This window comes from Pleurodeles waltl, chromosome 2_2, assembly GCF_031143425.1.
Source record: "Pleurodeles waltl isolate 20211129_DDA chromosome 2_2, aPleWal1.hap1.20221129, whole genome shotgun sequence".
Taxonomy (NCBI): domain Eukaryota; kingdom Metazoa; phylum Chordata; class Amphibia; order Caudata; family Salamandridae; genus Pleurodeles; species Pleurodeles waltl.
In genome coordinates this window covers 512,455,432-512,481,041 of record NC_090439.1, presented here as the reverse complement: position 1 = coordinate 512,481,041, position 25,610 = coordinate 512,455,432, and the positions used below count along the sequence as shown (strand labels likewise).

At 43.5% G+C, this 25,610-nt stretch overlaps 1 protein-coding gene across 3 annotated transcripts in view; it reads right to left on the bottom strand.

Moving 5' to 3' along the window:
* Window positions 1-25,610, bottom strand: part of TTC39C (tetratricopeptide repeat domain 39C) — a 449,102-nt gene that overhangs the window by 155,643 nt on the left and 267,849 nt on the right. For all 3 annotated transcript variants that reach the window (XM_069220027.1, XM_069220029.1, XM_069220030.1), the window contains one exon: window positions 5,734-5,827. In XM_069220027.1, the coding sequence (XP_069076128.1) occupies window positions 5,734-5,827 (94 nt within the window). The remainder of the gene's footprint in view (window positions 1-5,733; window positions 5,828-25,610) is intronic.

The following is a 25,610-nucleotide window of genomic DNA, read 5'->3' as shown; positions in this document are numbered from 1 at the left end:
AGGGTCAAAATGCTGTGGCCCGCCTTGTGCTAAACATTACACACTGCAACAATATTCGAAAGGGGCAGAAAACACTTCATTGGTTCCACATGGGCCAAAAAAAATAATTTCAAACACTTCTTTTCACGTTTAGGGTTGTCAATGTGATGGGGCTTAGCTATATCCAAAACAAGATCAGAAGATACCAACCCCACATTAATCCACGATCCACCCTTCAAAATCTTTTATGTATTCAAAGAATATATAAATCCAGAATCAGAGGTACAGCTTTCTCCTTTCTGGCGCCAAAACTGTAGAATTTAGTGCCTGACTACCTTTGTAATAGATCGTCAGAAGCTACGTTCAAAGCCATCCTAAAAACCCATCTCTAAAGAATTCTGAACTTTCTTCCCTGCTCATTTCAGATGGAAAGAGCCTTTTTCACTCTTCATCTACCTGCAACTAGCACCGGATGCTCCTGTATGGAGCAGCTGCTCCTGTTTTATAAATGCACTCATTCTTTTGCAAGTTGACAATCGTCAGTAACACTAAACCAGCGCAGAATATGGAGGACTTTGGGGACAGACACGGTATATGTGTCTTTACTTGGAACGTGATGGTGGCTGGTGTCCTTCGGGGAACTGTTACCAACAGGGTAGTCCTGAAGAGTCAGCCCTAAAGTCAGATTGTGCTACTAGACTAGTTCCTGCTGCTGTGAAGGAAAATGATCTGCTATGGGACAGTGATTAGAGCAGGAAGGGAAAATCCTGTGTCTGGTGGAAGAAATGTCACTGCATGGGTCATTGACTATACAGGGAGTGCAGAATTATTAGGCAAGTTGTATTTTTGAGGATTAATTTTATTATTGAACAACAACCATGTTCTCAATGAACCCAAAAAACTCATTAATATCAAAACTGAATATTTTTGGAAGTAGTTTTTAGTTTGTTTTTAGTTTTAGCTATGTTAGGGGGATATCTGTGTGTGCAGGTGACTATCACTGTGCATAATTATTAGGCAACTTAACAAAAAAAATTATATACCCATTTCAATTATTTATCATTACCAGTGAAACCAATATAACATCTCAACATTCACAAATATACATTTCTGACATTCAAAAACAAATCAGTGACCAATATAGCCACCTTTCTTTGCAAGGACACTCAAAAGCCTGCCATCCATGGATTCTGTCAGTGTTTTGATCTGTTCACCATCAACATTGCGTGCAGCAGCAACCACAGCCTCCCAGACACTGTTCAGAGAGGTGTACTGTTTTCCCTCCTTGTAAATCTCACATTTGATGATGGACCACAGGTTATCAATGGGGTTCAGATCAGGTGAACAAGGAGGCCATGTCATTAGATTTCCTTCTTTTATGCCCTTTCTTGCCAGCCACGCTGTGGAGTACTTGGACGCGTGTGATGGAGCATTGTCCTGCATGAAAATCATGTTTTTCTTGAAGGATGCAGACTTCTTCCTGTACCACTGCTTGAAGAAGGTGTCTTCCAGGAACTGGCAGTAGGACTGGGAGTTGAGCTTGACTTCATCCTCAACCCGAAAAGGCCCCACAGCTCATCTTTGATGATACCAGCCCAAACCAGTACTCCACCTCCACCTTGCTGGCGTCTGAGTCGGACTGGAGCTCTCTGCCCTTTACCAATCCAGCCACGGGCCCATCCATCTGGCCCATCAAGACTCACTCTCATTTCATCAGTCCATAAAACCTTAGAAAAATCAGTCTTGAGATATTTCTTGGCCCAGTCTTGACGTTTCAGCTTGTGTGTCTTGTTCAGTGGTGGTCGTCTTTCAGCCTTTCTTACCTTGGCCATGTCTCGGAGTATTGCACACCTTGTGCTTTTGGGGACTCCAGTGATGTTGCAGCTCTGAAATATGGCCAAACTGGTGGCAAGTGGCATCGTGGCAGCTGCACGCTTGACCTTTCTCAGTTCATGGGCAGTTATTTTGCGCCTTGGTTTTTCCACACGCTTCTTGCGACCCTGTTGACTATTTTGAATGAAACGCTTGATTGTTCGATGATCACGCTTCAGAAGCTTTGCAATTTTAAGAGTGCTGCATCCCTCTGCAAGATATCTCACTATTTTTGACTTTTCTGAGCCTGTCAAGTCCTTCTTTTGACCCATTTTGCCAAAGGAAAGGAAGTTGCCTAATAATTATGCACACCTGATATAGGGTGTTGATGTCATTAGACCACACCCCTTCTCATTACAGAGATGCACATCACCTAATATGCTTAATTGGTAGTAGGCGTCCGAGCCTATACAGCTTGGAGTAAGACAACATGCATAAAGAGGATGATGTGGTCAAAATACTCATTTGCCTAATAATTCTGCACTCCCTGTATTTACAATCTAGTGACCACAAAGTGTAACACATGAGACTGTGAAATGTCACATGTTAGCTCTAAACAAACTTAGAGATGTCACGCACATTCAGACTGGAAACTGGGCAGCCATGATGCTGTTCTGGATGTACCTGGATCCCACTGAAGTTGAGCCATGGCAGTGAGAACACCTCAACAGAACAGACCATCAGGTTGGTGGCTTCTATTATTTGCTGACTCAAGGCTTGCCTTTGACCTTGTAAAGTGCCTAGCGGCCTGCTGGCTAGGTATGCACTATAGAAATACCATATACAACCACACACATACTACCTAGAGGTGCTTAGAATTCTGGGTCACCAGAAAGTCAATAAACAAGTTACAATGGAGTATTTACAAACACAAGTAGCCCAACTTAAAGGATTAGGGAAAACTGCAGTATAGTGTTTTTGTCATAAAACCTATTGGCAGCAAGGTACTAAGTGACTGCTGAGCTACCCGTTTTTTTATCAGTGTTAGAAATTTGGGTTACTTTTGGGGTTGAAACCCCACAGAAGCAGCAACCACAATCCTCATAAGGGTGATGCACAAGCAAACCCAAATTAACCTGTGCTCAACCATCTGGTAGCTTGGCACTGAGCAGTCAGACTTAAGATAGAGGCAATGTGTAAGGCACATCAAAACAGTAATATAGTAGAAACACAACACAAGACAAATCCCACACTGTTTGAAAAAAATCATAACACTCTGCCGAAACCCTGACGCGACCGGCACGGGTTATTTGATACTTGAAATCTAAGGCTTATCATGGCCATTACTTGCCAGTACTATTTGACTTCTCCTAAAGACTCATGACTACCAGCAGTTAGATGCATGCACCTTGTGTGTTTATTTATACGTCGTTCACACCTGAAGCCTTGACAAAGTCTTGAAGACGAAACACGTGTTGGCTGTTTTGCTGTATGGACTTATTGTTACATTTGAATATCCTATTGTAACTTTGACCATTGATTACCATCTGACTGCTGCGGACATATGGTCATTGTGTACAACGCAGTCTTTGAGATTGAGACTTCTACTTTTTACCTGCATCTATAATAAATTCCTACACATCATCTTCCAAGAATAGACTTTCAATGAATTCTTGAACATTTTCAGGATCTATGATACTGGTGTGCCCTGGCCACTCTTTTTTCAAATATATAGGCAACCATCCACTCCTCATTGTGTGGCCCTCTGGCACCTTTGGTGGCAGGTGTTTTGGCTAGCTCAGCACCCAACACCATATTGTTCAAATGTATGACTTTGCTCTGATCTTACAGTTGTTATACTCTTTGCAGATGTGCAAGCACCTTTTGGCATTCGCCACCTTCTTCGCCTGACAAATCCCACACTGTTGTCGTAGATGGTTGGACCGGAGTTTCGCAGAGGCACTACCTGAGAGTGGTCTATGCTGTAGAGTGAAGGGTCAGGCTAATAGAACTTTGCACTGGTGGGCTGTGTGAGCAGTAATGTTTTGGCACCAACTGGCCCATTCGTTGTCACAAAGAGCCCAAAACTTCAATTCAGTTCCACTGAGGCCACACCAAGGGTTCAGAACCTGAGGGCACCACTTGGGGTCAGGGGCTTACTCCAGCTGGATCTGGGTGCTGGTTCAGGTAGTAGGGACCCTGTTGTATCCCTGTGGCTCTCAACCGGATGCCAGCAGACTAGTCCTTGAAGTCAATCAGGGAGTCCTGGGTTCAGGTACAGGTCAAATCCCTCTGACTCAGGCAGGAGTGCCGCAATCTAGCAAGGCAGCAGTCCACCAAGGCAGTGGTCCAGCAGGACAGCAGTCTATGAGAATGGCAGTTTTAAAAGCAGCACAGCATTCCTTTTTCCTGGTAGAGTCTCAACAAGTCCAGAAGTGCACTGAAGAGTAGGCTGTCTGAGGTCCAATATTCATGCCAGGTGCCTTCTTTGAAGTGGGTGAAACTTCAGGAGGTTTCCATTTGAACTGCACAAGTTTCCTGCCTCCCCTGGCTCCAGACTAACAAAAGGGGGTATGCAGCTGTTTGCGTGGAGCCAGGACACAGCCTATTCAAATGTAAGTAGGGCTGTGCCCAGCTCCACCCTCCCATCCTGCCAGTGATGGCCCATCCAGGAACACCAAAGCTCTCTATTTTGTGTGGCTATCTAGAAGGAATACACAAAGCCCAACTGTCAGCAACACCCGGTTATGTGACCCAGAGGCAGGCTGCAGGCACCAAGTGGCTAAAGCTGGAAAATGCCAACTTTCAAAGAGTGGCATTTTCAAAATGTAGAATCCAACTTAACTATAAGAGAGGAATTTTCATTACAGTTCCAAAAACACCTAAAATGTAGTGGTTACCTGTTCCCATTTGCAATTTTCATCTTAATAAATGTAATAAGGTAACTCTAATGTTATCCTATTGGAGAGGTCAATCTTGCAGTAGTTTTTCAGTACCAAGACATGTAAAACTATAGCGCACGCGTCCAACATTTTAAATACACTGCACCATGTTCTCTCGGCTGTCCGCGGCCTCATTAGGGGTGACTAACATGTATTAAAAAGAAAGGTATGGGCCTGGGAAAATGTTTATCTTGCTAGGCCAGAGTGGAAGTTTAAAACTGAACACACAGGCTGCAGGGGCAGGCCTGAGACATGTTTAAAGGGCTACTTAAGTGGGTGGCATGATCAGTGCGACAGGCCCACTAGTAGCGTTTAATTTACAGGCCCTGGGAATATGCAGTGTCACTTTACAGGGACTTACCAGTAAATTAAATATGCCAATTGGGTGTATTTAGCAATGTTTGGCAGTGGTAAAGTGGGCAACGTCCCAAAAGCCAAAAAAAACAGGTTCAGAAAGCACTAGGGTGAATGCAAAGAGTTTGGGGATGACCCTGCAGAAATGGTTAAACCAACAACCAGCATTACAACATTTAGGGGCTATATGTGATTTTCAGGTGAGTAAGGTTATGTTTGTATAACTGTTCCTGCATAGGATAGATATCACGTAAATCTAAGAAGATCCTTTCCAGAAAATGAAAGGTACTGATCAAGAACAATTGCAGCCTTTACTGGTATCTTCCATGGATTAACATATGTATTTGTTCCATCTACTGTATGCTGGAATAATGGGGGCTAGCTATCTTGCTCCAATTACTCAAGAAAAAATAAAATGTAGTAGTGGTCCAGAGTTTAAAATCATTGCCTTTCACCATGATACCATAGCCCCCATTGAAATCATAAATGCTTAAGATACTTTGTTACAAATAAGTTACATTTTCATACAAGAGCAAATTAATTGACAGACCGATAAAGCCTGAATAATAACAATCAATTGGTTAATCAACAACATTTTATAACACAATAAACGCCCTTTGGAAACACAAGTGTTTTTCTTGCTTACCAATTTCATAGAGACAAACATGTTGGATCTCCCTTTGATCTGTTGCTAGTTCCAAAGCAGTATTGAAAGAAGTCAAGGCACTGTTGATTTGACACTAAAATAGACAAGGGGCATTAGCACACATGTTAAAATGGGGCAAATTAAAGGTGATAAAGCAACTCCTGATAACAAATGTCTACGGCACAAATGAATCGCTTGGTTGGCTTGTTTGAGTTTTAGGCAGCACATGTTACTTTTAAGTAATTCTGTAAGCCTGACGCAATGGAGAGATAAAAATAGCTATAGAGGCTTATTTGTTCTAGAATGCCATTACCACTTGTAGACTACACCTCTCCCTTTCTAATCACCATCTCTGCTTATCTGTGTTCTTCTTTTACACAGCAATTGACAGACTTCTGTGGCTGCAAAGCACAGTACTATGCTATGATATATACAGACTGAACAAAAGGATTATATTACACTTGGTCTTTGAATCATTCATTATTTGCCTGTAGAAAAGTGGATGATAGTACAACACACTATGGGCCAGATGTAGGTAAGTATAATTTTGCGACTTGCAATTTGCGAGTCACAGTGACTCGCAAATTGCAACTCGCAAAACCAAATGCAGAAAGGTGTCTCAGACACCTTCTGCGACTCGCTATGGGGTCGCAAAGACCCACCTCATGAATATTAATGAGGTGGGTCGCAGTTTGCGACCCCATAGCGAGTCCATGCACTCACAGGGATGGTGGCCTGCTGGAGACAGCAGACCTCCATGTCTGTGACTGCTTTTTTAATAAATCAGTTTTTTTTTTTTCTTTTTGCAGCCCGTTTTCCTTAAAGGAAAACGAGCTGCAAAAATGAAAATCTTTCGAAACCATTTGGTTTCGTTTTTTTCAGAGTAGGCAGTGGTCCTCCACTGCCTGCTCTGAAAAAACATTTTTGTCGACATTCATAAAGGGGAAGGGGTCCCATGGGGACCCCTTCCCTTTTGCGAATGCGTTACCACCCACTTCAAGTGGATGGTAACTGCGGCGATGCGGTCGCAAATATGAAGGGAACACCCCTTCCTATTTGCGAGTCGCAGCCTCAAATTGCGAGTCGGTACCGACTCGCAATTTGAGGTTGTGCATCGCGTTAGGCCTTTTGCACGCCGCAAACTGCGATTTTCGTAGTTTGCCACGTGCAAAAGGCTACCTACATCTGTCCCTAGGTGACTACAAGACTTCAAACTCCCAAGCAGTTTAATGACAAATTAACAATTCAAATTCCAAACAGGAGACACCTAGTATCTACCTAACCAGTATTTTAAACTGATGAGCTTCTAAAACTGAAGAGGGGCAGGATTTCTATTTTTGGTCATTGTGTATGGTCATTTTATCTGTAGAATACCATTGTTAATTGTTTAGAGGAACTCTGCCACATGTAGCACAAACACACACTTGAACTTTGCAAACAGTATGTCATATATATTAAAATTAATGTAAAAAAAAAAAAAAAAAAGAAAATATAAGAACCAGCATAAAACAACAGCTAAAAAATTATTCATAAATATCAACATGGAAAAGACAGAATACAAACTAAAATTAAAAGGCAAGTTTTAGGCATTTTCTCCAAAGAGGTAAGGCTCAGAATTCTAAGCACGTCATAGTAGTTGTAATCAGAACGAACCTCACTGCTACACTTTATTCTGTTAACAGTCAAAAGTGGGGATCACTGCAGAAGTAGGTAAGTGGGAATGGGCATTTTTTTTTTTTTTACTTCCACAAGGAAAACAGTTTTCCATGTTGTGAATAGCTTTTCTTTGCACCCCTTAAATATATGGAGGAGTCTGGGAGATTTTCATTTCCAAATTTAACATGTGTTCCAGCATTGTTTCCCCCAAAAGTTAGGCTTGCAAGTTGAATGAAGGTTTGCGAAAACCTACAAAGTACCCAACCACAAAGTCACCACAAGTTGTGCCCCACTTGTGAATGCCCGTGCTCCAACCCTAACCCTTTATCCAGGAAAAATGCACCATAATGGTGGGCTTCTGCAACAGCAAGTAAGTTTAAGGAAAAAAGTCTCAAATTCTAAATAAAGAATAGGGAATTTCAACCCGGTCAGAATACATTTAATAATAGATCGACTATATACACCAATTCTAAATGGTCGTATAAGGTATATTTTGGAAGTCCAAGTGTCAGGAAGTCTTCTGATTAATGGTTAGGAAAAAAAAGGAGACAGATGTGTGGTGGAGAGAGAGAGAGAGAGAGAGAGAGAGAGAGAGAGAGAGAGAGAGAGAGAGAGAGAGAGAGAGAGCGAGAGAGAGAGAGAGAGAGAGAGAGAGAGCTAAAATGTCTCAGTTTGTTCAGAACTGTGGGAGAATATGCAGACATGGCAAGTCATTTATCTATACTCATAAAACTTATATTACAAAGAAGACAATGTAGGCAGGATATAAAAAAGAACAAAATGTGAAATGGTAAAAAAATGTTTAGTTGCAAAATATTTCTGTAAAATTATAGACTACTTGTCAAAACCATTACCATCTCAAACAAACCTATCAATAACCTTGTAAAAATTGTTAACTATATAAACAATCCACAAGCACTGGAGTGCTCTGTTCCCTCGATGGTCAAGGCGTGCAAATTACAAATGCCTTGGATATAATAAATAAATGAGAAAGTAGACAAAAGTATTTTGATTGATATTTGACACTCATCAATATTCAGTATGATTTAAAGGGGACACCAATAAAGTTTTTTTTTTTTTTTTAAACAGCAGACCGATACTGAAGGTTTTATTTTGGGGTACATTACCTTAAGTCAAACCATGCTCTGCAAAAACAGCATCTTTAAATAACGAGGGTGAGAAAGAACATAAATGTATGGCATCTTGCTACTGTGGCAGGGAGATCGATAATATAGAAATGTCTATTTTCATCTAACAACATTGGTTTTGATATAGTTCTGACATTAGAGGGGAGAGCTGCATATTACTTTTGCAGTGACATAACATGGATATTTGTTTACAGACCCCTATGTTGTCAGAATGCACTTTTTACATAACCAATCAGTTTCCCCCTGACAAGAAATGACTCTATTTTATCAGAAAATGAGCTTTATAAAGTAAAATCAAAGTATGACCGACTGGCAACAATACTTTTCTGATAGTTAAAGATAAGGTCCCATCAAATTACAGATGCACACACTAAGGTCCCTGTCCCCGTAGGCAGTTTCAGTGTTTTAGTGACAAACTCCAGCACTGAGTGCCACCCGGCCTCCACCAGCAGTGACATCATGTGCACTTCTCTATCACTGCCCCTTAGTTTGGCACGTAGTGAAGTCAGAGGGGCCTCCTTCTGAGTCCAACAGGAGCTCGCCAGTACTTGTACCGTGAAAGTGTCACAGCAGAGTGCTGCTCCTTTATCACCGCCTGCCAAGCACCACACTACAGTCAAATCAAATAACAGATGCAAACACTCAAACTATTATTGAGGCTATCTGGATTGAAAACTGTAGGAAAGTGAATTATTATTTGGGGTGGACAAGTGTCTGCCTTGTAGGTTCAGGCCAGCACCTGCTAGACGTCACACAAATTAAATAAAATAAACTGTGCTTAACTCCTGGTAGAGTGAAACGAAGCAGTCATACTTAAACCAAAAGCAATGTGTGAAGTATTTAACCAGTGCATATACAGTAGAAAATATGTTGTTTGACGTGTCCGCTTGTTAATGTATCTTTAGAGACCAAGATAAGAGGCTACAATAGCCACTAAAACGCTAGCCCACTGTTATAAGATCAATCTAAACACCCCGCTGTGCACGGCCAAAGGCTGGAGGGGGGCACCAAAGAGTGTTGACAGAAGATCTGGCTGTAGGAAAGGCCATGCGGCTCATCCCTTATTGCACATGGCTAAAAGGTGGAATTGGCCACCCTCAGGTGGTGGGGAAGGAGAGGCTTATAATGGGGTTGGCTTTAGGTCAGGTCCTCTTTTCAAACCGCCACAGGCAATCAACCCTCCCTCTACACAACCACACGCCACATTTTCATATTAGTTTTTAAACTTTTTTTTGCAATCCCAATGTACTCCTGTGGGACTCCTGTGGTACCCCTGGCAACCGTCAACCAATGGTACAACTAGACTGTGCAAGCTTCAGTTTTAGTAAATCCTAAGCTGTCTTGCAGTACCATGTCTTCTGCGATAGTCCCATGGTATCACACAAGGCCGCGCTAGATCCTGCGAAAATATTGGGGTACCCATGCAAAAAAAAAAAAAAAGGTTTTTTTGTATTTTACATTTTAGCTCTTGAGGGCGGGGAGGAGGATCCCTCTGGGTCCACCGTACAAGTGCCAGGGGGTCATGGAACCTCTACCATTCCCATTATATGTTTTTATAAACTTTTCATTCAGGGCATTAGGACAGAGTTCTGTAATGGCAGCTGCAACATTTCTCTTTGCATGGTAGCAGGCCAATCTGATTGCTCGGTCCAGGAGGACCTAAGGGGCAGACAAAAAAAATACACTACTGCAGGACCAACCATCCAGATATCACCATAACTTCAACCCCAATTTCTCAGAAATGGCTGAAAGGATTTACACCGAATAACAAAAAGCTTGCTTCCACGTAAAGATCTAACTTTCTGCCACCTTTGGTGTGATTCTGCTCAGCTGTATTTTTTTAATTTTTTTAATCATTTTCCAAAATTTCATATGGGAATCAACATTAGAAAAACACATTTTAGGACCCACCCCTCTTTCATCTCAGCCCCTACGTGACGGATCACCCCACAACTTTCCAGAAAGGAGCTGAGGTGAATGAATTTTATTTGGAAAGTCTCATGATAATTTATCAAATGGCCCCAGTTATTTGGAAAACAAAAAACATTCTTACAATGGAATCTCCGACCTAACTAGTGCCCTAAGATAACCATAACTTGCGTCCTGCTATGCACATAAATGATATAATTTCAAATGCTGCAGTGACGTTATCAATTAAGTCATAGAATATGTCATGACTGATGTAACATGTGGGATATTTAGCTGTGCTTGGCTAGGGCGCAATTTATATGTAACTTAGAGCAAACGTTATAGTTCCTAGAGATAATTGTAACTGGTAAACTTCTGTGCTTTATTGAGTTTTAAACGTTACATTGTCACTGACATTTTCACCAACTATATATTCACTTTAACCGTTGCTTTTTATCAGTAAATTTCTGGAATTTTTAAAAATTTAAAGTAATATTTCACTACCATATGTAAAGCAAACCACCTGTTGTGCAGGCCTTTGGCCGTGCATAGTAGGGGGTTGGCTGCAGAGGCCAGGCCAAGTCCAACCCCAGCGGGCAACCAACCCCTGTCGCACAGGGCCATGTGCAGCGTGGGGCTGGCCGCACTCAGGCAGACTTACTGACTTTGTCAAAGTCACAGCACCAAAACATTAAAAGTGAGCATATTGCCTTTATCAAGGGGGAGCATTTAAACATATATAAATCAGATCTACCATCTGTCTCCAAAAATCACCCTTATTTTTAATCTAATGTATATTTCAATAGCACATACAATGCAATGTGGATTATATTTTTCATCCACAAAATGTAATAATTAAAAGTATGCACAAAGAAAGAATCACCAACATGGTAATTTATTAAAATTTACTAAACATTTTTAGTATATAAAAAAAAAACAACATCAGTGCATCTTCCTTTTTACTTAGTTTTTATTATTACATTTTGTGAGTGAAAAATCTTAAAATAGTCAGAGAGCTATAGTTTAACCTCATAGCTGCTGGGCCTCCCGCCACCCTTCCCTCCCAGTGCTGAGCCGTTTTTGGCCATTTGGGGTAGTTTGTGCGTAGGCCTTCATAACTTTTTGTCCACATAAGCTATCCATGCCTAATTTGCGGCTTTTTTTCCCCAACATCCTAGGGACTCTAAAGGTACCCGGAGTTTGTGGGTTCCCCTGGAGGTGACCAAGAAATTAGCCAAAATACAGCTAAAAGTTTGTTTTTTTTTCTCAAAAAAATGGGATAAAAGGGCTTGGGTTTTTTTCCCTGAAAATGGCATCAACAAAGGGTTTGTGGTGCTACAATCACCATCTTCCCAGCTTTCAGGAACAGGCAGACTTGAATCAGAAAACCACATTTTTTAACAGAATTTTGGCATTTTACTGGGACATACCCCATTTTTACTATTGTTGCTTTCAGCCTCCTTCCAGTTAGTGACAGGAATGGGTGTGAAACCAATACTGGATCCCGGATAGCTAAGTATTTCTGAAAAGTAGACACAATTCTGAATTCAGCAAGGGGTCATTTGTGTAGATCCTACAAGGTTTTCCTACAGAAAATAACAGCTGAAATAAAAAATTAATGAAATTGAGCTGAAAAAAACAGCCATTTTCCTCCACATTTTACTCTGTAACTTTTTCGTGCTATGTCAGATTTTTTAAGCAATATACCGTTACGTTTGCTGGACTCTTCTTGTTGCAGGGATATATAGGGCTTGTAGGTTCATCAAGATCCCTAGGTACCCAGATCCAATAAATGAGCTGCACCTTGCAATGGGTTTTCATTCTATACCGGGTATACAGCAATTCATTTGGTGAAATATAAAGAGTGAAAAATAGGTATCAAGAAAACCTTTGTATTTCCAAAATGGGCATAAGATAAGGTGTTGAGAAGCAGTGGTTATTTGCAGATCTCTGAATTCCAGGGTGCCCATGCTAGCATGTGAATTACAAGCCATTTCTCAAATAGACTTCTTTTTTTACACAATGTCTTTCATTTGGAAGGAAAGAGAAAGACAAGGAGCAATAACACTTGTTGAGCTATTCTGTGTTCCCCCAAGTCTCCTGATAAAAATGGTACCTCACTGGCGTGGGTAGGCCTAATGCTCGCGACAGGAAAGGCATCATGGACACATCACATTTTTACATTGAAATCTGACATGTTTTTTGCAAAGTGCCTAGCTGTAGAGTTTGGTCTCTAGCTGAGTCAACACCTAGGGAAACCTACCAAACCTGTGCATTTTTGAAAACTAGACTCCTAGGGGAATCCAGGATGGGCTGACTTGTGGGGCTCTCACCAAGTTCTGTTACCCAGAATCCTTTGCAAACCTCAAAATTTGACCAAAAAACACTTTTCCCCCACATTTCGGTAACAGAAAGTTCTGGAATCTGAGAGGGGCCACAAATTTCCTTCCAACCAGCGTTCCCCCCCAAGTCTACCGATAAAAATGGTACCTCACTTGATTGGGTAGGCCTAGCACCTGCAATAGGAAATGCCACAAAACACAATGTGGACACATCACATTTTCCTAAAGAAAACAGAGCTGTTTTTTGCAAAGTGCCTAGCTGTGGATTTTGGCCTCTAGCTCAGTCGGCACCTAGGGAAACCTACCAAACCTGCACATTTTTGAAAACTAGACACCTAGGTGAATCCAGGATGGGCTGACTTGTGGGGCTCTCACCAGGTTCTGTTACCTAGAATCCTTTGCAAACCTCAATATGTGGGGAAAAAAAAATGTTTTCCTCATATTTCGGTGATAGAAAGTTCTGGAATCTGAGAGGAGCCACACATTTCCTTCCACCCAGCATTCCCCCAAGTCTCCTGATAAAAATGGTACCTCACTTGTGTGGGTAGGCCTAGTGCCCGTGACAGGAATAGATCACACAACAGTCAATGTTGGTCCTTACATGAGGCAACTGTTGCCCCTGGGGTGATCCATTCCTGACCCAGGCACTAAGTACAGGCACTCAAGTGGGGTAGTGTTTTTATCAGGACAGGTGAGAAATCACTGGGTGGTAGGAATTTTGTGGATCCCAGCATATTCCTGTAGTTTGTGTGACAGAAATGCAAGAAAAATAGAGTTTTTTCCAACATTTCAGCTTTGCAGGGTATTCTGGGTAAGAAGACTTTGGGGAATCCACGCAAGTCACACCTCTGTGGATTCCCCCGGATGTCTAGTTTCCAGAAATGTTTGGGTTTAGTATGTTTCCCTATATGGCCGCCAAATCGAGGACCAAAAACACAGGTGTCTGCCTTACAAAACCAGTTTGTTTTGTGATAGATAATTTTGATGTCTCCACAATACGATTTGGGCGGTGGAATTTGGGGCTGAACTAAATTGGGGAGCTCCCAACAGAGCACTCTCTCTCTGTGCTTGCTGCCGCATTCACCTGCTCTCTGGGTTTGGGCTAACCCACTATTGCCCCGTTGCACAGACTGCTTGCGAAGGGACAGCAGGACTGTCCTCATCACCTCCTTCATAATTACTGGAAGAGGAGTTATCGAATGGGACTCCTCCGACTGAAAAATCACTCCCAGCGTCTGCGCCATTGTCTCAGTATCTGCTGTCTCAGTCTCTGATCCTATGTCAGAGCTGTTCTCGATAACTCGAGTGATGGTGTCAGCAGTAGTCATCCAACGAGATGCCATCTCTGATACTGGCTAAACTGTTGCTCTAAAACACTGGCCTACGTAGACAGGCACAAAATTGCTGGTGTGTGTGTGATACGTGCAACAGTAGAGGCCACCTTACCTGCACTTCTTCCCTCAATCAGCACGTTCTTTCAAGACACTCAAAAAACACCTTGTCACATACCGTTCATCACAGTCTTTAGCACCTCCTGCGCCCAGTCCAACAATCATTATTGGTGCTTCCACTCCCATGTCCTTCTCCTCGGATTCCCTCATTACCACCCAGCAAGAGTGCCCTTCATCTCTCCATAGCCGTCCTCCACCCCGCACATACATTTCATTTGTATTATAGCGCAGGTAATGGCTGTCTTTACTAATGTACTCAGCTATTTACATAAAATATAGATTTGCTCTTTGCAGTAGGCATATAAACTTTCTGCGCTTCTTTATGGCACTAAAACAGACACTAGACAAAAGTCTGATCCTTTTGTAGCAGAAACATAATCACAGGACTTACTTGACTTTTTTATTGCTGCCTAAAAGCTACAGTTGAAATGTGTCAGTTGAAGTATGTGCATTGCTTTGAAGACGCAAGCTGCAACTGCAAGACAAATGGTGGCAAATATATATATATATATATATATATGCATATATATATATATATATATATATATATATATATATATATATATATATATATATATATATATAGAGAGAGAGAGAGAGAGAGAGAGAGAGAGAGAGATCACTTTTATATATGAGTCTGGTTTTCCTGGGGGCCAATCGCAGCCCCCAGGGAAACCACTTCCAGCACTGGCTGCACCTACGAGGGTGAAACACTTTTATATTTTTCTCTGCTGAAGAAAGGATTGACCTTGAAACACGTGTCCAGAGATGATTTTATAACTTAAGGCCTGAAATAATGAAACTGCTTAAAGAATTCACTGTGAGTTGCTGGCTTTGCTTTTTCTTCCCGTTTATATAACCTGTTGGGAGTGCGCTTTCACGAGGACAACTTCGTTTTTGATAATTAACCGGCCTGTCCAGTCGGGAAGGCAGCACCACTGCACATCGAAGCAGGTCTGTGTGACTAAAAATGGATTGTCACATAAGAGCATTCAGGTTCGGATATTCACAGCAAATCTGACAATTTTACTTTGGATTCGCCTACAAAGGTTTTGCACTTTGGTTCATTATTTCGTTTGGCTCCAGCAACCCACTTGGGGCAAAAAGATAAAATTGCAGGACCACCACAACCAGCATGCACTGTTACTCACTTGAGAGGCCCACTGGGGCGGACTGGTATTCAAAGAGACTAATCAGGTGCCTGTAATTAGACAAACTGAAGCCATGCCGGTCTTTTCAGAAAGAAATAAATGCCTGGAACACTTCCAGCACTGGCTGCACCTACGAGGGTGAAACACTTTTATATTTTTCTCTGCTGAAGAAAGGATTGACCTTGAAACACGTGTCCAGAGATGATTTTAAAACTTATGGCCTGGAATAATGAAACTGCTTAAAGAATTCACTGTGAGTTGCTGGCTTTGCTTTTTCTTCCCGTTTATATAACCTGTTGGGAGTGCGCTTTCACATGAGGACAACTTTGTTTTTGATAATTAACCGGCCTGTCCAGTCGGGAAAGCAGCACCACTGCACATCTATAGATATATCTGAATAGATAGATATATCTATATATATTTATATACATATATAGATCTATATATTTTTTTTAGTAGTTGTATGGTTTCCTTGGGGGCCAAAATGGCCCCCAGGGAAACCCTACAACTGCTAAAAAAAAGTATTGCCTCACACGGGTCGCCCTGCGCACGGGCGACCCCCTGTCAATTTCTTTATTTTTTGGAAAACAAATGTAGCCCCTGGCGGGACACCTACGTTTATGTTTAAAAATATGCCCCCGGGGGGGGTGGGAGAGTCCCGTTTTCCGAGAGAGCTGACCCCTCCAAGTGAAATCCCTGGTGTCTAGTGGTGTTTCCTGGCCCTCAATCGAGGGACGGGAAACACATTCAGGAAGGCCTCGTGTGAAAGGGGAGCGTCTCCCCTTTCACACAAGTCCTTCCCGAAAGTCGGGAAGGCTGTTTGGGGCCGTTTTCCCCATCGGAGCAGGAAGCGGCCGATGGGGAAAACAACACTGTGACTGATGTCACAAAGGGGCGGGGTGAGACACAGAAGACCTTCCGTGTCTCCCGGGGGTTTAAAAAAAAATAATCCTTGGGTGGATTTTTTAACCCTCTCCCTGGTGTCGGCCACTGGTCGTGGCCCGCACCAGTGAGGTAGTGTGGTTAAAAAAACAGACTAAAGCTAACATGTCTCTGAGATTTCCTTTTAGGATTTTCAGTCCAGAAAGCGCAAACATAAAAACAACCATAAGAGGGCCTTGAACTCCAGCAGAGCAGCATGTAGCTTCACCTAGGAGTGTTTTTACTTACTGTTTTTTAATGCACCACCAAGCTCCAAAATATATAACAAAACAAGCCCTTTCAGGCCATTATGGGGTGCTCCTTCAAAGGAGCAGTGAATAATAAACGAGCAGCTCCTGACGCTCATTTATTATTCCTTTTGGTGTCCCGGTGCCCATCCAGGACACTTCTTTTTATGTTTATTGGGAAGAGGGGAGCACGCCCTCTCCCGTCGATTCAAAAGGGGCCCTGAGGATACCATCCCTGGGGCCTTAAAGGGGAGGGGGCATGCAGCCCCCGTTCCCAAGACAATAGTGGCCTTGGGTATCCCTTCCCCTGGGGCTGTATGAGTGCCCTGGTGCCCACCAAGGGCATCCACAGCACACTATTCTGGGGGTTGCTGGGAGAGCCCGAGGGCCCCACTTCTGCACCCTTCCTGGGTGCTACCGGCATCCACATTGCTCCACCTGGAGCAAGCAGCTGTTTTTGCTTGCCCCAACCAGGTAGGGGCAGACTGAGTTTCCTAGCCCTCAAGAGCACCAGCAGTGAAACAGAAATCTGTTCTGACTCAATGGGAGCATTTAAAAAGTTCCAGCCAGGTGGGAGCAGGCAGTTTTCAGGCCTGCACTCTTGTGGGCAGGAAAATGGTGTCCCGGGGGCTAACTTTAACTCTATTAGCTCTATCTTACTTCACATGTTTTCTCTTTTCACTTCCCCTAATCTATCCACTCATTGTAGGGAAGCATGGTCTCCCAAGGTATCTCATGCAATGGAGAGACTAGATAGCACAATCTTGCTGCTATACTGCAAACATCAAATTAAGAAGAACCATACAACTATTTGAGGACACTGGTTTAAAATACTATGTTTATGTCAATAACCTAATAAAGATACTCAAACTCATTAGGCCACAAACGTATCCCAGTGCAGGGCATAAATGAACTCTGTGGAATACAGCCTGGGGGCAAGGATGACACCCACCTCTTCAGGTGGCAAACCAAATGCAGTTAAATGCTCTGCTCAACCCCCATGCATAAAGGTGTAGGTTGCACAGTTTGAGTAAAGGTCCCTGCCCTGCCAATGGGATAAGAGATCCCCTTGAGGGGGGAGTCAGATTGGAGTTTCTGGGTACCACATTCTCCTGGCCCAATCTGGAGCCTCTAGGATGACCTTGGCCCTTCATTCATGATGTATTTCAGAACTTGGGTAGGAGAGGCAGGGGTGGAAAGGAGTACGGAAGTCTTTTGTTCCAATCTAGCCAGATGCATCTCCTAGCAAGTCTCTTCATGGGAACTCCAACACATAAAACATTTGACACTGTACGTTCTAGACAGTGGCCAAAAGCTCTAACCAGGGTTCCTCCGACTGTAGGAAGATGCCCTGTACCACCTTGGGATGTAGAGACCATTTGTAATCCGCCAGACACTACTGACTGATCTAGTCCGGTGGCATTCAAGAATCTCCTGGGACGGTGTACAATCAGGAAAATGCCCTGACACTTCGGCCAACAAAAAAGCTTACAGCCAGGGCCAGTGGAATTATGTGGCAAAAGGGTGCCAAATTATGCAGCAGGGTTTAGTAAATTATGCGTCAGGAAAAGGCAAATTATGCGGCACATATTGTAATAATATTACTTAATTATTTCAAAATGTTTAAACTTCATAGCACTGTCTGGGTCTTGGTTGCGCCTCATTAGTACAATTACAATACCCAAACGTAGCAATAAGCAACAAAACGATGACCTGTCCAGTTTTACAAAGGACCTTTCACTGAGCTGCAACACGTGTCACTGCACTTTTAGTAACTTTTGAACCGTTTGAGCTAGAAGCAGTGTTTTTTGTCAAAGTCTGCAGATTATGCAGCAGATGGTGGATTGTGTGGAAATGCGGCTAATCTGTAACTATGCAAATATCGCTGCAGCCGCACAGTCACATAATTCCAGTGGCCCTGCTTATAGCCTCTTGACACATGACCCAGGACCCCACTCTGCATTGCTTGTTGCAGAAGCACATGGAGGTGGTGATGTTCATGAGAAATCGCACCAGCCTCCTCTTGATGGACCGCAGGAAAACCTTCAACATCAAACCATTGGCTCACTGATCCAAGAGATTGATATGGAGCTGGGCTTCTGCTGGGAACCAGAGTCCTTTGATTTCTATCTCCCCAACATGACCACCACAGCCCTGAAGTGATGCATCCCAAGCAATTGATAACTCTAGGTGGGGAATGGAGAGGGGCATGTGACTGGTTCAACTGCGTACCAGCAGCCAAGCCAACACTGCAGATTGTGGACAGTCCCTTTTGAAACCTGAATAGAATCTGTCAGATGTTTGTGGTGCTGTGCATATGAGACCTAAAATTCAATTGCAAAGCCTGCATGTGCCACCTGGCAGAGTCAGGAAGACACAGGAGGCAGAGAGGTCAGAAGCCTCCGAAATGGTCTCACAGAGATCCAGGGCCAATGCTGAAACATCAGGATCATAGCCTGAATCTACAGGACTTGGAGAAATATGGCCTTGAACTGACCTGTGTCCAGAACAGCTCCAAACACATGACTAAGCCAGGCCACCACTAGCAGCCAGTCATCAAGGTAGGGAAAGACTGGTATTGGCAGCTTCCGAAGGTGTGCTGTGACCACCACCTTCACTTTTGTAAACAAAGGCAAATGGGGAGGAACATTTGAATCCAGTCTCACAGAAGATGGGTGTGTGCCACTAAGAGCAAACTAAAGCAGCTTGGAGGTAGCTGCCACAGGTGACAAGGGAAGGGAGGACTGGTGCCCCTGTTGGCTTGCGTGATGTCTACCAGACCCCTATCCGAAGCCACTACTGTAGTCGTTTGGGTGACAGTCTATATGCCAACGCCAGGCTTAGCCCCTAAAATGTTATAACTGATAAGGAAACTGCTTGGCAGGGGTCAACAGTACCAGAAAGTGTAGCTTAGCACTGCAGTCCTTTAAACACTCAAGGGCAGAATCAGCTTTTTTTGCCTAGAAGCATAAGCCATCAAAGTGCATATCCATGAGAGAAGCCTCAGGGTCTCTGAAAATCCTGTGTAATGCATCCAACCGTGACAGTGCAGCCATACGCTGGTATTAACAGCACTCTCCAAACAGATGGCGGTGTCTAGGCCAGCGCCAATCATGTAGTTGGCTGCATCTTGTCCATCATATATTGTTCAGGCAGGAGAGGCACTAAGGTCTTTTTGAAACACCAGCAACATATTGATGACTGTTAGACCTAGCATCTTTGGTGTTGTTTCCCCTGTGTTTTGCCTCTGTTTCCTGTATTTTTGACTGTGTGCTGGACTTTGTTTTTGCTGGTTTTCGCACTCTGGGCACTTTACAACTGCTGACCAGTGCTAAAGTGCAAGTGCTGTCTATCTAAGTTGTGATTATTATTGGTTTATCCATGATTGGCATATCTGATTTACTGGTAAGTCCCTAGTGAAGTGCACTATGTGTGCCTAGGGCCTGTAAAGCAAATGCTACTAGTGGGCCTGCAGCACTACTTGTGCCACCCACATGAGTGCCACTGCAGTGTCTGTGTGTGGTGCAGTTTTAATCTGCCATGTCGACCTGGCAAATGCGCCCACTTACCAGGCCCAACCCTTCCCTTTTTGTACATGTAAGGCACCCCTAAGATAGGCCCTAGGTAGCCCCATGGGCAGGGTGCAGTGTATTTGAAAGGTAGGACATGTACTGATGTGTGAAATACTGCCAATTTCGGTTTTCACTATTGTAAGGCCTATCTCTCTCATAGTTTATCATGGGGATTGCCTTTGCAGAGATGTAGTGTTTGGGGTCTATGAACTCACAATTTAAAAAGACATCTTTTGGTAAAGTTGGTTTTTAGATTGCCTGTTTGAAAATGCTACTTTTCAAAAGTGGTCATTTTCTTGCTTAACCATTCTATTCCTCTGCTTGGCTGTTGAATCCACGTCTGGGTGAGACTGACAGTTGGGCTGTTTGTGAATTTACTCTAGACAGTGACACAAAGGGAGTCAAGGTGTGTCCTGCATATCCTGATAAGTCTTCCTGGGCTAGAGTGGGAGAGAGGAGCTGACACCTGCCCTTGAAAGGGCTGTGTCTGACACCTGACAATACAGTCTCCAACCTCCTAGACTGTGGCTGGGGCAGGGCGAGGAAGAGGAAGGGTCTTGTGCACTACAAAGACTTTCCTTTGAAGTTTGCCTACCTCAAAAGTAGAAATTAGCATACGTAGTGGACCCAAAACCCCAGACTTTAAGAACACTTCTGGATCACGAGGAACCTCTGCCATGGAGAAGAGCTGAAGAGCTGTGAGGAGGAGTACTGCCCCTTTGTTATGTGTGCTTTGCTGGGTTGGCCTGCAGTTGCTGCTTCTGCCTTAGAGAGGACAAAGACTGGACCTTGCTGTACATTCTGCGTTTGAAGATTCTCCAAGGGCTTGGAATGAGCTTGCCTACTGTTAAGAAGTTTAAGAGACATCAAAGACCTCATCTGCCAGCACCTGGGCTCTCTTGATAAGACTCCCTGACTTGCAAAGTGGTGCCACATCCAGTCTCTGGGCCCCTGGAATGAGAAGCTGGCAGAACCTAAGGGAAAATCCACGCACTGCAGCCGAGCATCAGAAAAATCGACGCAGCACCTGCTTAGCGGCTATAAAATCGATGCAGCGCCTGCCTCGCAGCTGCAGAAATCAACGCATCGCCAACTCAGCGTGGATTCATCGCTGCGGTGCATCCGGATTTTCCACGCATCGGCCCTGGGTGTCAAATTGTCAAAATCACTGCACAGACCCAAGGCTACCTAACCGGAAAATCAACACATCCCCTCCCTGCGAGGAAAGAATCAAAGCATCGCTTACCTGGCGGAGAAAGAATCGACGCACGGCCTCACTTTCAAATAAGGAATTGACGCATCCCTTGCTTTTCTGACGCACCCTCCCAACTGTAGCTTTATTTTTGATGCATACCAGGTATGTTGTACTAAAGCAAAACATCCATTGATTGTTATCGATTAAGACTCTTTTTACTTTAAAATATGATATCTTTATTTGTGTATGTTGGATTATTTTTGTTTTGGTCTTGTTTGATTTAGATAAATATTGGCTATTCTTCTAAACTGGTGTGGAGTCCTTTTGTGGTGTTTTCATTGTGTTGTGTGTGTGGTGTACAAATACTTTACACAGGGCCTCTGAGATAAGCCTAACTGCTTGTGACAAGCAACCAAGGGGGTGAGCAGGGGTTATCCAAGATGTGTATCTCCCTTACCCTGACTAGAGTGAGGGTCCCTTCTTGGTCAGGGTATAAACTGACTGCAAACTAAAGACCCCATTTCTAACACTGGCTATGTCACAAAGGGCATGCATGCAGCGTCCCAGTGAACAAACTGTGTTGATTTTTCCAGAAGCCTCATTAAGCTTGGACTACTATTCAGAGTAGTCATAGGGAAAGATTTAAGGATAACATTACTAGCAGAGACCTGAACCACTACCTCTCTGGAGTAGAGAGGCTAGTGAGAAAATCAGGACCACCAGGTGCCAGTCCGTGATGCCAAGGCACCTGCCTATTCACTGGCAGGCAGACACATGGTTTGGAGCAAGTGCACAAGAAGGCCTTGTTGAAGTAAAGCAAGGATTCGGACGTGGCAGGCCTTGGGTGTAGAATGTCTGTGACAATATTAGTCTTGGTTTGTACAGAGTACAACTATAAATCCAGGACCTCAGCACCCCTTTGAACCACAACCAGAAACAACACTCTCTTCAGGAGGTGGCCTAAGCTGCAAGTCCAACTCCGTAGCAGGGGATGTATTTAGACCACTGGCCTACTGCAAGTCTGTATAGAAACTGCCATTGATATAATAAGGGGAAAGAACACCATCATCAACCTCATCATCATTTTCCTCTGATAGCGTACCTTGTTCAGAATCAGAACCAAAAAGATAATTGACCCTTTCGTGGTGCGACCACCCTGGTAAAGGCATTAGTGAAGAATCAGGCTGAACAATGACCGACTGAGCTTCAGTAATTTTGTAGCGTGCCATAGTATGAGATCAGGCTGAAGGCACTTCAGTGTCAAACATCGGGACCAGAATCCCTCTGGCATCAACAACATTGGCAGCGATGTAGAAGAGTGGCAACCCAGCATGGTTGTAGGCGTCTGTACTGGAGTCAGTAATGGCCCTAGGATGGCGTCCACAGCATCACTTGGTGCCAAGGAAGGCCCCACTAACAGTAATCATACTGGAGGCCCCTGCAAATTCTTGAAGCCCAAAGGCATACCTGGGTGAACTTGAAAAGTGCCAAAAATATGTGGCATGTCCTATTTGAAGGCTTCAATTTGCAGAGGCATTGCTGATGGCCTGGGAATCTCTCGGCACATAAAGATCAGCCAGGGGATCTGCTCCGTACTTTGAGACCCTGGAGGAGACTGATTAGTATTGTACACCGTTCCACACTCTATTTGGACATAGAGCAGCAGGACGGGGACATGTCTTACTTCACTTTTTGGTGTGTTCTTTTTGACTTCAACTTAGGCTTACTGGAGTACTTCAAGCTCTGGGAGGATGTCTGATGAGAAAACTTTCGGAAGCAATATAGGCCTGCACCAGTGACCTGTAGCAGGACCCACACGAAGCTTTCGACTTCTGCTTCTCACAGACATACAGTTTCGCCTCCCGGTCCTGGACTGCCTTGAAGAGCACTTGTCTCACGACTTAAAATTGTGTACACAGCCCAAACACCAGAGATGCACCTCATGCAGGTCTGTGATTGCTATCTGTTTTCTGCAATCACGGCATAGCTTGAAGTCTGTCATTTCTGGAGGGGACATAGCACCCTAGCACACTTGCTCTTATTTTTTTAAATCACGGGATGGCGTGACCCCGGTTTGGTGCTCAAATGCTTCATTTCCAGAGTGGTATGGAGCCAGTGTGGAGCTATGAGGCACACCTAATGGCATTGCTGAAAAGCTACATAATCTAGTAAGACTCCTGGAAAGTATTCTAAAGGTGAGGAATGTGCAGTTAGATGCACACATAAGAATTTTTTCATAGGGTTAGCCATCAGTATTCGCAAGAAATATTTTTTTCTGAAAGAATGGTGATTACAAAATGAATGATGGTAGCTAGTTTAGTTTCGAGGATTTGTAGAGTGCATGGCTACCCGAAGGCCTCCCAGTGCTGAGGAAGATCACTAGGTAAGAGGAACAGACCTAAACAGGGAACAATACAGTTTTCAATTTTCTCTGACAAGAAGATTCTGACATGTCATGACGAAGTTCCAAAGGGAGGGAGTTCCAGATCTTAGCTGCTCTATAGGCGAAGGATCTACCCCCCCATCTAACTTCCTGAGCACGAAAGGAGTTAATTAAAAAATCTGAAGAAGATCTGAGTATTCTACAGGGGGTATAAGGAGTGATCATTAGTCTGAGGAAGGCTGTACCCTTGTTTCGAAGGGCTCGGTGAATAAAACACATAGCTTTAAAAATAATGTGTTGTTCAACCAGAAGCCAACGGAGGGAAGCCAAGGCTGGAGTGCCAGATGAATGTCTGGGGTTGTCTGAGTAAGCGAGCAGCAGCGTTCTGCACCACCTAAAGTCTTTTTAGAACATGCAAAGAAGAGCTCAGGAGCAGTTCGTTCCCATAATCCTGATGTGAAAGTGTCAGAGCCTGAGTAAGAAGTATTTTGGCTGAAAATAGAAATAATTTAAAGATTTTCCTAAGGGTTCTTAGAAAACCAAAACAGGTACCCACAGAGGACAATCCATCCCACGTCTTCCATTGCTGTTGTTTAATGTTTTCTCTGTGACAGTACACATAACCTCCTGCCAGATCAACCCACTAGAAGGCACACTTGTGCCTCATAACAGAGGCAGATACCCCAGCATCAGGTATATCTAGGTATAATACCTTTCCAGCCTTCTATCTGAGGAAGGAAACTGTGCTGCAACGTGACTGGCTGAATTTCAAACTGTAAAGATGCCAGGACAGAAGCTGGCAGCAGTCAGCTGACAAACAGCCTGACTTTGGGAATATAAGCTGGAGCATCCCTCTAGCAAACTGAACATCATTTAGATTTTATGTGCGTGGATACTGTTGCTGCTGCTGCTGGTGGCGATGTGCTGCTCACATCTTTTTAGTTGGCAACAAGACCAAAGGCCCTCCAACAGCTCTGATTGCCTGCTCTGCTGCTGCTCTTTTCTTTGACTTCAATACATCAGTTGTTTGGTTTTAGAGATTCAACAAAAGATTCATAAGAACCAAAAGAACATAAAATGACCGTGCATAATGACCACTCCTTAGCAGTAAACGTTTGGGTATTAAAAAAACCAAGTAATATATCAACTATTGTTATCAGTTGAATAGTTCCACCAATTGCCCCACACTTTAGTACAGTTTTCTGGATAACCCTTAACCCTTCGATTTATACAAAAATGATTGTGCTTTGGCACAGCAGTCCATTCCATGAGTCCATTCTGCTAATGAGGGAACAAGTTCAGACCTCCAGTGACACGCGTTCTCTCGCTTTGCAATGAGCTGGTCCATCGCCACCAGCAGCCTAGTGGTGCAATTAACCCCCTCCACCCCTTCAAGGGTTCATGAAGCTCAAACATTTCATCTTGGGCTTTGGTATAATATGCCTTCCCACAACCTGAATTAGAGTGACACATACCTGTGCAATATTATTGTATGGTGAGACACTGCCAAACTTTATGATAAAAAGTGGCCAGCTCAAGATTTCATTTTACTTAGTCTCATGGGACTTTAGTATATCCTTTGTAAATCTCTAAATTGAACAAGCCAACGTCTCATACAGACCACCAGGTCCCTGGGGGCCATCTTTGTATCTACCTAGTCCTTCTCCTCCAGAGGACTCACATCCTGTTCCTATCTTTCCTGCAGTGCTTGCATGGGGTCTGGAGTAACATTAACAAGGTGTTGACACCTGGGCGATCCTTTCCTACCCAGTTCCATCATAGTGATCTTTGCCTCTGGGGCTACAACTAAGGGTCGGCCTGTAAGTCTTCATGATGTGACAACCAGAAAAATCTAAATTATTCCCTGCTTATACGTGAAATTACCAACCTGTGCAAAAAATC